General features: G+C 43.8%; 1 protein-coding gene across 8 annotated transcripts in view; it reads left to right on the top strand.

The window, feature by feature from the left end:
- Positions 1–12,060, top strand: part of ALS2CL (ALS2 C-terminal like) — a 48,939-nt gene that overhangs the window by 34,208 nt on the left and 2,671 nt on the right. For 7 of the 8 annotated variants that reach the window (XM_054191285.1, XM_054191288.1, XM_054191287.1 and 4 more), the window contains 10 exons: positions 1,562–1,639; positions 3,145–3,272; positions 4,509–4,682; positions 5,255–5,348; positions 5,923–6,080; positions 7,894–7,962; positions 8,970–9,143; positions 10,018–10,060; positions 10,749–10,810; positions 11,910–12,059. In XM_054191285.1, coding sequence (XP_054047260.1) covers positions 1,562–1,639; positions 3,145–3,272; positions 4,509–4,682; positions 5,255–5,348; positions 5,923–6,080; positions 7,894–7,962; positions 8,970–9,143; positions 10,018–10,060; positions 10,749–10,810; positions 11,910–12,059 — 1,130 coding nt within the window. The other variant, XM_054191290.1, reaches the window with a different exon arrangement.

The following is a 12,060-nucleotide window of genomic DNA, read 5'->3' as shown; positions in this document are numbered from 1 at the left end:
ATGTAAGCACTGATATTTTACCATAGTAATGTTTTTGAAGAACAAGGCCTAGATTAAGTCTTGTTTCTTATCATCTTCCTGAGTTGCGGGTAGGAACTAGATGTGAGACTGTCACTTTTCCTTGCTTATGTTAAGACACCTTATAGGTCTGTCTGTTTGACCATCAGGTCACAATTATATACCAGAACTCATATGTAAAGTTGTACAGTTATATATGATATTAAATCTATCTTAGAGGTCATTAAGCCTTTACCTTTCCAGTGTGAGCCTACCTATGACAAGTTGGCTGTCCAGTTCATTGGAAGTTTAGATGTTGATGTGGAAAGCAAAAGGGACTGGCATCACTAGGACTGGCTTGGAAATAAAAGCATTTCTTCTCATTAAAAAATATGTGCTTAAAAAAACAAACAACCCCTTCCCCACTCACCAAATTAGGACAAAATGTTTAGCATGGAAACTTTGTCAGAAGGGCTTTCCATAAAAACTCCATCTGTGGGGAACCAAAATAAAGCTCTCTTTTAGTTTGCCAGCTGCCAAAGGCTCCTTTAACTTCACAAGGCTTCCGGGTGGGGAGTAGTCGCTTCAGCTTTCCTAGTGGAAAATTGGTACAGCCAAGAAACTTCCCTTGGAAACCTTTTATTTTTGCCAGAAAGGGCGCTTTCCACCAAGAAAACCATTCCAGCGGAAAATGTGTTACAGCTCTAAAAGTGATCACATTTTCTGGCTGGTATGGGTATATATAAACCTTCGGGCCCAAACCATGGGCTAAGCCCTAGCAAGAAGAATCTTCCCCCATTGGTATAAATTAGTCTGTGTCTGTTCTGCATCTTGGTGCTCTTTCCCTGAAATCTGTGCTACTGTAAGCAGCTGTGGGAGTTGGGAGGTCATGGAATGAGTTATTTTACGAATGCTTAGGAGCAGCTCATTAAAGCCGCGTTTACTACACAGCAAGGCACAAAACTAATTCTACATAGCAGCTGCCTTCCTCTTTTCCCTTAATTGTCTTTCAAAGAATGACACAACTGGCTACAATCACCAGGTCATAGGACTGGGAGGACCACGAGTTTGACCTGTACGGCAATTCTTGGTGACAGTTATTAAAACAGGAGCCTGCCTTTTAGAATCTTAGAATGGTTAGAGTTGGAAGGCATATTTAAGATCATCTAGTTCCAACAGCCTGCCCTGGGCAGGGACACCTCCCACTAGACAAGGTTGCTCAAAGCCCCATCCAGCCTGGCCTTGAACACTTCCAGGGATGGGGCATCCACAGCTCCTCTGGGTAACATTTTGTTCCTTGTTCTAGGGAAATTAATGCAATAGTACTGTTGTTTAATGAAGTCTCCTGCCTACCCAGTACTTCTCTGTGCAGTGACGCCTAATGGGTTATCTCTAGAGAACCTCCTTCCTTTTCTCTTGAGCATTGCAATGCTATGTTGGGCTTTCAAAAAGGTTCTCGGAATTGGCAGCCCATAAATAATCCAAGCCAGTGGCTGTTTCTAGATGAGCTTGAGCAGGTAGGAAGTTAATGTCATCAATTCACTACTTCTGCTTTCAAATGAAGGGTTCTGGGATTCTGCTTTTGGAAGATGACTCTGTCTATGAAGGGAACTTCACGGAAGATCTAACATTTGTTGGAAAGGTGAGCACTTCGTTCATCTCAGCCTTTCTGTACAGTTGCTTACTTTCCAGCAGGCCCAATGGATTAATGTTCAAAGTTCATGCCCTCCTGCTCTACTTCACCCAGTCACCTAGAAAATAACATTTTCCTGGTTTGGGTTTTTTTGGGTTTTTTATTTTCTTCTATTATCAGTCTCATTCACAGAGGGAAGGCTGCAGCTGAGAGACTTCAAGTAGTTGGGGTTTTGTCAATTGTTTTGGTTTTTACTGTTTTGTTTACAATGAGGGTTTGGGATTTTTTGTTGTCTGTGGGACGTTTTTGGCTGTGCTTCACAGCTGCAGTTGGGATGCTTTTGTGTTCTTAGAACAAATGGGTTAGCTTTGTAGTGGTCGCGAACACAGGAAACGACGTATAATCCAAACAGAGTTGCAGTACCAGCACTACGCTAACGTAACTGAGATGTTAGCAGAGATGAGGGATCTTGGAAGCTTAATTTTGCAACCTGGACACTGCACTGACACGTTCAACATTTTGTGGTTGATCTTTAACTGAAATATCTGGTCAAAGTGTTCACAAAGTGCCCCGTTGCAGGGAAAACTAGTCCTTCGGCTTGTTACAGAAATCTATGATGAGTCTGACAGGAAGTATGTGGTTATATCAGAGGGAATGGATGTCAAAATACTTGGTAACAATTGCAAATGAGCCCTGTCATTTACTGACTTGTCATGGGAGGATGAGTTTGTCATCATCATCTTCAGGCAGAAGACCTGGGGTGGATTTTGCAGAGACTGATTATAGTGCTAAGATACTGCTTCCTCCAAAATTAATGGTTAGTTTTAGTGGTTAATCTAGAAAAATCCGTTCTTTATCTGAAGATGGAGTGCCTCCTGCTATTAGCGATGAGGATTTCAGGCTCGTATTCAAAGCCAGACGAGTTACGATATTGTTTGGATTTGATTTAATTAAAATTTCTAAGTTTGAGTCCAGCTACTGCATGTCTTCTGTATTTGCCTCAGAGAATTTAACGTTTTTCTTGGTAGCAGCGAACACTTTCAAAGTGTTTATGGTGAATATCATGTGATTCCCCCTACCTGTGAGGCCAAACTTGCCTTGTGGTTTTAACAAGCAGAGGAGGAAAAACAGAGGAGAAACTGAAGTTTCATGTGTTCACTCTAGGTTAGAAATAACTATTGTCAAATTTAGCCAGAATACTTTATAACTCAAAGATCATATTCAGTATTTTTAAAGCATAATGTAAATATTTTAGTCTGTGATTGTGGCAGTCTTTCCCCTCCAGAACCCTACCTGTGTCATTCAATAGCAAGGAGATGTTTTCTCCAGTGACTGACACCTTAATGACACTATTGCTTTGAATGTTGAAAATGTGCTCCTCTGTGCTGGAAGTTGTTCTTAGTTGCCGTTTCAGGAGCTGGCTCTGTTGAAAAGAGAATTTGAGATCTCAGTCCAGCTTGTTTCCTCTCGCTAATGAGATCTTGGCAGAATGACCCTTTATTTCTCCATTGCAGGGAAAGTTGTCCTTTGCCAATGGCTTCATTTTGGAGGGAACATTTACTAACAAATCGGGCCAAGGCCTTCAGACGCACGGCATCCTGAACACGTCGAACGAGCTGCTGGATGACAGGATAACCAAAGCGTGAGCAACATGGGTCACGGCTTGTATTTTGACTCTACCTAGAGGAGTACCGGACCAATCCCTACAGGCATCAAGGCAGTCCTTGCTGAAAGAGTTGGTCTAAAAACTGCTTTATATGCAAGGAGGAAAGGAGAGAAAAGTTTGACATTTAATCTTTATGCCTCATGGGAAGCAGAAAACAGATGTTCTACTCCCATCCTGCCACCATCCACCCAGAGATATTCCCATCCTCAGACTGGAGACAGTTTTGGAGGCTTAACTTTTTCAGTGATGTGTGCGTGTGTGATGTGTGCGCACATGCGTTTCTGTGTGTACAGACAGACAGGTCTGAAGCTATATAGGCAAAGATAAGTTGCTAAAATGCATCACTTGCTCCTTTCAGGTCTCCCTGTGCTATTACATGAATATCACCAGCTGATATTTTAGAGGTAGGAAAAGCTGCCAAAAATCAAGAAGTGTGAAGCACAGCACAAGAAGCTCCAAAGAGTTTGAATTGGGTAGTGCTCTATGTGGAGGAAGGCTGCAGAGCCAGGGTCAGAGCTTCACAGGGTGCTGATGCTTCTTTGGCAGGGAATGGTGTGAATGCAGGGCAGGAGTGACCGAGCTGAAGTTATCAGGCCACATCCTTTGATATAGACTCTTATCCTCAGGCCTGAACCCTGCAAAGGGTTGCCAGGCTGGAGGGCCTGGGTTCAGACAGTTTAACCCAAATGAAGGAGTCCCAGTGGGAAAGACAGCCGCCTGTCCCCTGAGCCGAATTGCTCTCACAAAACCCAGTTCAATTTCCTCTTCTTTCCTCCTCAAAACATTTCCAGTCCATCAGAGTATCGATACTGCAGAAACAGCTCCTGTTTCCTGTGCTTTTCAGACAGCAATAACTACTGGTGATGGTTGCTCAACTGTCTTCTTGCTGTCAGTGTTTTCTGCAGGCTTTCAGTTTAAATAAATAGTCTATATTCAGAAATATCCATAAGTGGAGCAGAAAGCCTGTGATCGGTTCACCAGCAAAGATTCAGATTACTGATGTTCCACGCACCAGGAATTTTCCTTCAGCCGAAGTACTTCATTGTCAAGACAATAGGCTTAAGTTGCTTTTCATTGAATTACCAGATAGGCTCTGCCATCTTTCTCTGCTCCCATAGTTCTGATTCTGGAGAACCTCCCATACTTGAAGGTGAAGTCTGAAATAATTAAGGAGGGACGCAGAAAAACCTAATGCCATATTATGTTTTGCAGTCAGCTGGGCCTCGAGGAGTTCCCAGTGGAGAAGAGATGGAAGGGAATCTATGACCAGTTCCTGGAGTTCATCCATTCTGGCTGCAAAGAAGAAACAGAGGAGTCTTTCACAGGGTTCCACATACAAACTAGCAAGGAGCTGCGGAAATCTCAGGAGTACCTCTTCTGCCAAAGGTATGAGTATCACATACCCTCATTGCAACAGAGAAGCCTATTTGTGCAGAGAGGATACTGGTTTACATTAGGGTCTGCCGCATGTTAAAGTTATGAACCCAAGCATTCTCCAGTTGTTCCTGCTCATGAGACAGGAGGATGAATTTTAAGCATGAATTTAAGGTTGTGCTGTTGAGACTGATTCTTATAAGTGAAAACTTGGATGGGATTCATTTGATTGAATGTAAGCATCTGCACATGACCCAGTCATTGCTGGCTCCTCTAGTATTTGAGGGGAACGATCATCAGCTGCTGCAGAGCAAACTCATCTCCCTTTAAGAAAATACCAGAAGTAGATAAGATGAGCATGGGCAGGATGCAACCCAGGCTGGTTGTAGGGGGAGCTGAAGGTGATGAATTTAGATAATCATAGGTGTTTTAAGTCAGTGGGGCAGTTCCACTGAAAAAGGTAGAGAAAAATCCATTTGTTCTAATAATCTTATTGTCCTCCTGGTATCCACCTGCAACGCCACTTGGGATTTATCCCAGCGCTTCACTGTGTGGTTTTCCTCCCTCACCTCCCATCTTTTCAGAGGGACTGAGGATGTATCCTGGAAGATAGAAGATATTCTTGAAGAGCTTGTCCAGCACCAAGGACTGGAATCACTACAGAGTTATTTAGAGAAGGTAAAGTTTAAAACCATAATGATCCACGTCTGTCCGCTAGACATGGACACAGATTATAGCAACTTTCGGTTAGCACATATAACGTTGTCGGTGACTTCAAGAGTCTTCTCTAAATTCTGGGTGAATACCTACGCTTGTGAAGAAGAGGATTATCCTTCATGCTTTTTGGACATTAGTTTTGTGTACACCTATACAGGCCAGGAGTGATGATAAAGCTTCGCTCCTGGTTCTCAAACTGTGTCAGGGAATAACTAGCTGCTGGAAATGATTAATAAACTTCCATGCACTCTTGGTGGTTGTTTTTCACTTGGCCAACCTTTCCTTGAAGCACCCTTTGCTCTCTCTTGAATACCACAGCAAATCTCATCAGAACAGCAATTCTACTAATTATATTTCTTGCCTGATAATGGGGGGAGAATGGGCTTGTGGCAGCAAAACCAGACCAAAATTATAGTTGATTACCTCTAGGCTTGTTTTCCTTTGTTGATAAGAGAAGGTTGGGTGGCCTTTCAGTGTTATCTTCTACTAATGGCAAGGGCTGACTTGTAAAATTTAATTTTGCTCTATTATGCAGGCATTGAAGTCTTCCCTACACCCACTAGGAAAGCTGCTGAAGGCCTTGATGATAGCTTTTCAGGCAACGTATTCTGGGATTGGGGCCAACAGACACTTGCTGACTATGGCACAAGAGGAAGTCAAGTACTACGCAAAGAAAATATGGGAGTTTTACCAGTAAGTCAAACACGCTGAGTCCTTGCAATGGCTATGAGCACGGAGGGCTTGTGGAGTAGAACGTTGAGGTCATTTTTTCAGGTGACAGGGCTGCTTTATTTTACAGCATATTTATTGGGAGTGTTGCTTCAGAATGGTGCTAAAGAGTTATTTGCAATAACTGAGGTCATATGGACCTAGAAAATCTTTATTATGCTCGTTGCTCAGTGCATGACCCAGGAGCTTTACTGTGATTCAGTCTCATGGAGTTATGGCAGCTCAATAAGCTGTTGCCCATAATAGGACTTTATTTAGACAGGCACAAATATGAGCAAGAAACCTCACTAAGAAATGAGGACAGCAAAGCACATGAGAGCACACAACAGTGGTGTTCGATATCTGTGTTTGAATGAAAAATAGCTTAAACTTAACATGCCTCAACAGGAGTTAAGAACATGCAGTGTAAGCACGTTGTTGAGGCTCAGCTCATGTGGGTAGTGACTCTAAAATGAGGTTGTTCTGTTGTGTGGTTGTGGCCATGGGTAATTAAGGACTGCATCAAAGGCATGATCGGGGTCCTGTTGCTGTTTGAATATCTTTTAGGAGAAGAAAGAAGAAATGCCACAGTAGGCAGAGGTGGAGAACTCTGCCTCTAGCTGCACTCAGGGTGATATTGCTTTAGAAATTAGAGCTTGGATAAAAGCTCTGTTGTTATCCATGTAGCCTTATGTGCTTGAGGAAGACTGCCAGCTCTGTGATGAAGGGTTGTCTGTCCCTGAGCAGTTTGGGAAGAGCAGCATAGCTGACAGGAACAAGTCAGATTTGATTCAGTTCATCTGAGCTGTGTTCATGAACAGGACAACAGGGCTGACAACCTGAGCCTCGGTTCAGGTGAAGGCACTTCTGAGCTTGGAAAGCTTGCTTCATGTCTCAAGACCTTTCAGGTGCAGTGTGGGGAGGAAGAAACACCTCACTCTGCTGTGCCCCAGCTGGGTTTCCTAGGCTGATATTTCTATACCAAAAAAAGGCTACCTCTCCTTAATCCGTGTTTTAAGATTATGAAGTTTTGGCTTGGAAATATCAAGACAAACCTAAGCTACTTTTTCAAAGTGTGAACATCCTCTGATATTCCTAGATGGATTAGAAAATTGGTTGGTATGACAGGTCATAGAATCATAGAATAGTTTGGGTCGGAAGGGGCCTTTACAGGCCATCTAGTCCAACCCCCCTGCCATGAGCAGGGACATCTTCAACTAGATCAGGTTGCTCAGAGCCCTGTCCAGCCTGACTTGGAATGTTTCCAGGGATGGGGCATCTCTCACCTCCCTGGGTAACCTGGACCAGGGTTTCACCACCCTCATGGTAAAAAATTTTCTTCCTTATATCTAGTCTAAATCTACCTTCTTTTAGTTTAAGAACATGACTACTTGTCCTATCGCTACAGGAGCCCCCTTTAGGTACTGTAAGTCCACAATAATGTCCCCCCAGAGCCTTATCTTCTCCAAGCTGAAACTAGGTCCTGAAATCTCGTGTCCCTTGAATGCGCATACAAGGAGATGGTGCTCAATGCAGACCACAGTTAGGATCCTCAGAGTGACCACCCTACTCTCCAGAAGCTATGAAGATTTTTGAAACATTCCTGGTGGCTTCTGCTGGTGATGGATAAAGCCCTCAAATACTGAAACGTGAATGCTGAAGCAACACGAGGATTACAGAGAACTTTAATAATAGTCCTCTTGACACTGGGACTGCTGAGCTCCTCACTTGTGAATATCAAACTACCCTTAAAAAAAAAAAAAAGGGAGGGAGCTAAACCTTGTTTCTCTTCTTTTAGGGGTTTGCTCCATCTGGCACTGGAACAGAAAGGCCAACTGCCCGCAAAGTGTGTGGATGGAGATACAAGGTATGTGTTACCACTGGTTGTTTAATTTTAAGGTGCTTAGACATATGGGGTGTCTTTTAAAATACATTAAGTGCTGAACTGATTGTCTTTGCCCATTTGAGTCAGCTTTAGTGCCCACACTCTCTGAGTGCAAAGCTTTCAGTAGTTCCGCTTGAAGAGCGAGAGCAACTTCTAATCATGGTCTGTAGCAGAATAGAGTGGCGAGTTGGAGGTATGGGTGGCACACAGCCTTGCAAAACTACTCACACCGGCTACTGTGCAGTTGTGTGTGAGATGGTAGTCCCAGCACCACCATGTGCTTTGCATTAGTCACAGGAACTTGTTCATTGTGGGGCTTGTGACTTCCATACCAGCACTGAGAGAAAGGTAGTCCTGGAAATAAGGATTACAGTGTGGAAAATGTGGCAGAGGAGGTAGATGACATGATGTTCCTAGAATAAGAATGTGGAAATAATTGTGGGAGACCCAGGTTTAGGGGTTTTGTGGGTGGGAAGAAGCATCTTTGTTCATCTGTCCCCGTTTGGTCTGGATTTCTCTTTGCTGTTATCTGCAGCCATCCCAACATGGGCTGAATGAAGCCAAGAGGTTGGTGGAGTGATAAGCAGCTGGAAAAGGGCTTTATCTGAATGAATTTGGTCTTTATCCCTTAAGAAATAAGAAGTGCTGTACTGAAACAGCTCAGAAAGAACAGCTGGAGATAGGTCTCTAGTGCTCCAGATTTCTCCCGGAGACGAAGGAGATCCTGTGGAGAAACAGTACCCTGTCCTGTCCTACACCATAAGATAAACTTGCATCCTCAGCTTGTGGGCACACGCATGAGAGTGTTATAATGGTTACTACTGTCCGCCTGTGACATTGAACTCAAAGGTGGAGGAAGGAGGGGAGGACAAGGGGAACACCTTGCAGGTCAGAAGCTGCCTCTTCCATTGCGTGCTGTGGGGCTTTTGGTAATATCAAGGTGTTATAGGTCTCACTGTAGGACTCTGCTTTGCTTTTCTCTGCCATAGTGACCAGAAGGCATGCAGTGTGGTCCTACCACTGATCTTGCCCTGCTTCTACCCCGAGCTTTTCATGCTCTACATGCTCTACCATGAAAGAGAAGATGACCTCTACTGCCAAGGGATCGTGGACCTCAGTCTATTTCCTGACATCAAGCTCCTAGAGTTTCTGGATGTGCAGAAGTAAGTGACACTTTTTCATCACAGGATGTAACCCCACAATACCAGCTGGGAAGGTCGCAGCCAGGGAAATCTCTGATGGCACAGGAGGAGAGGACATATAACCTGTTCCTGGGTCCATCATTGGTTGTAGCACCGAAGTTTTCCCTAGTCTGTCAGAGGAAGTCCCATCACAGAGTGCCTGCAATGCTGTCTGGAACAATATAGGCTAGTGGAAAGCTGCTATTATCTATACTAATTTTCACTTTCCTTTAGCAAAAAATCTTCTTTTCTACCTCATCAAACAAATGGTTTGCTCCAACACAGAAATAATCAGATATAGTTTATAAAATATGTCTTAGAAAGAGTTATAGTCCAACAAATGGTACTTCCTGTAACAGTGTGGGGATGTAGTCTTGACACAGGGGAAAGGCTATGGAGCCAGATATTTCCTTCACCCATTCCTGCAGCTGGATCCATCTTTGGAAGTGAAATGTGAGGACTAATGGCTCAGACTCAAAGAGGTGTTGTGAGCTTTTCTAACACAGCATCATCTGCAGCTCAAGGGCTTAAGCAGAGTAGCAGAAGACCCAAAGTCTAAATTTGATTTGATTCAGTCTAGACTCAGTGAGAAGAATTGAATCTGAAAATGCCAAAACTCTCCACTGATTATTACAGGAGCATCTGTGAATGAAATGAACCCTACACTCAGGTCATTGAGTCTAAGCTATTAATTCTTCCTGTAGCAGTGTAACAAGAGGAGCAAACTTGGCCTCATGCACCTACAAGATTTTGCATCAGCTTGAACAAGGAGATAAAAACCACCACGACTGACTTAGGGTGGAGTTAAGACATGGACATCTGCCTTCTAAATCTTCTCTCTGTAATCTCCTTTCAGACACCTCTGGCCTCTGAAAGATCTCACCTTGACAACCAACCAGGTAAAAAAAATTAACACTAAGCGGTAACTTTGGTGTGTTAATGAGATGGCATTGGGGCTACATGTTGCTGCTGGCTAATGATGGAGCTTCACCCAAATAACCACAGGGCAGACCGTGCTCAGAAATTGGAGCTACGTGACATGGGTAAATCTTCCCTCTTTAAACTGAAAGAGGGGAGATTTAGATGAGATATCAGGAAGAAATTCTTTACTCTGAGGGTTGTGAGCCCCTGGCCCATGTTGCCCAGAGAAGCTGTGGCTGCCCCATCCCTGGAGGGGTTCAAGGACAGGTTGGATGGGGCTTGGAGCAACCTGGTCTGGTGGGAGGTGTCCCTGCCGAGGGCAGGGGGTTGGAACTAGGTGATCTTTAAGGTCCCTTCCAACTCTAACCATTCTATGATTAGTCATGATCTGTAGCTGCTGCATATGAATTTCCATGGATGGGAATATGAGCTCTGTGTAGGATTGCTTTGCAATGCTCTGCTCGCTGATGTTTCAAAGACATATGTGTTCACAGTGGCACTGAAGACATCTAAGTGTGTTCAGAGTGGCACTGTCTACAACAGCTTTATTTTTGCCCTCCATTATGGGCAGCAAACATGCTTATTTTGAGTCCAGAGTTAAGGAACCGTGTGGTGGGTCTTGGAGAGATGCTCTTACAGAGGCACAACTCTTTCTCTCTCTTCCAGAGACGGTCCCTTATCAAAGACAAGTGTTTCCTGTCTGCCACAGAGTGTTTGCAGAAGCTGATGTAAGTCACTGTCCATAAGGTCTGACTGACAACCAGGGATTTTCAGTTTTCTGGGAAATGCCATAAATTTACACCTGTTTACAAAAGCATTTCTGGGTCAACCTGCAAGATTATTTAAGAAAATGCTGTTTCTGATATTATTTCTGTTTATAAAAAAAAGTAACTTCTAGAGAATTCTTTTTTTTTTTCCCCCCCAAAAAAATATCAAGACAATATTGATGATGTTTAAATGCAACTGTCCCCTGGATAATATCTTCCCTTCCCTTAATTTTGCAGAGACATTCCTACACAAAATCTGACTTTGATGAAATAGAAATCACTCTTATCTGTGTGCATAAAAAATTGGGCCTGGCTGTGGGTACCTGGTCATGCTAGAGCCCATTTCTCTGGACACATGGAGCTACGTGAAGGTTATCCATCCAGTGTGGCATCTCAAGATGTTAATGTAGCAAAGCAGAGCTCAATTTAAGAAGCTCAGCTTGATTTATTGTCTTGAAGCCCAGCCTAGGGGATGGTGCTGCAGTAATAAATGGGAAGGAAGATAAAGGGGAGCATGGAAGTGTTGTGGGATCCATCAGACAGGAGGTGTCAGCTCCCTAAATACACTAGTCCTGGTGAGAGCCTCCCTATGAAAGCCAGTGTGACTTCTCTTCTGGGGAAGGAAGCACAGGCTATGTGTACCTTGGCAGGGCTTTATGGGCAGAAAAAACCCACCTTATAGGTGTGACAACTGGATTAGTCCCTCGCAAGAGCAATACCTTGATAGAACCACAGAAGTCGTTCATCTCATACTGTTTAGTTTTTATTTGAGGGACCGTGGCTCAGGTTAGTCCTGTCTAAAATGAAAGACTGACACTAGGGTGAGCAGGTCATACTCAGGACTTGAGAAAACTCAAGGTCCACCTGGATGATGTTACACCCTGGTGATGCCTCCTGGCAAAACCTTGTCGATCCCATTTTAGTGCAGCCATTTGAGATGATTGATGGACTTTTTTTTGTAGCATGACGGTCTGCTCTGAGTTTTTTTTTAGTTCTGCTGCTTTATCTTCTTAGCTGTGTAGCGGAAGCATTTTTGACATGGCTGTTTTCACACTGACAGCACCACGGTGGATCCCCGGGAAAAGCTGGTGATCCTCCAGAAGACATATGAGGAGATTGAAAGCACAGTATCCCGGGTGGTGGAGAAGGACTACAAGCTCCCCATGGATGACCTGTTGCCCCTACTGATGTACGTTGTATCCCGAGCAAAG

The sequence above is a fragment of the Rissa tridactyla genome, chromosome 2 (genome assembly GCF_028500815.1).
Source record: "Rissa tridactyla isolate bRisTri1 chromosome 2, bRisTri1.patW.cur.20221130, whole genome shotgun sequence".
Taxonomy (NCBI): Eukaryota; Metazoa; Chordata; class Aves; order Charadriiformes; family Laridae; genus Rissa; species Rissa tridactyla.
The sequence above is the reverse complement of the archived record's forward strand: the minus strand, read 5'-3'. Positions and strand labels throughout refer to the sequence as shown.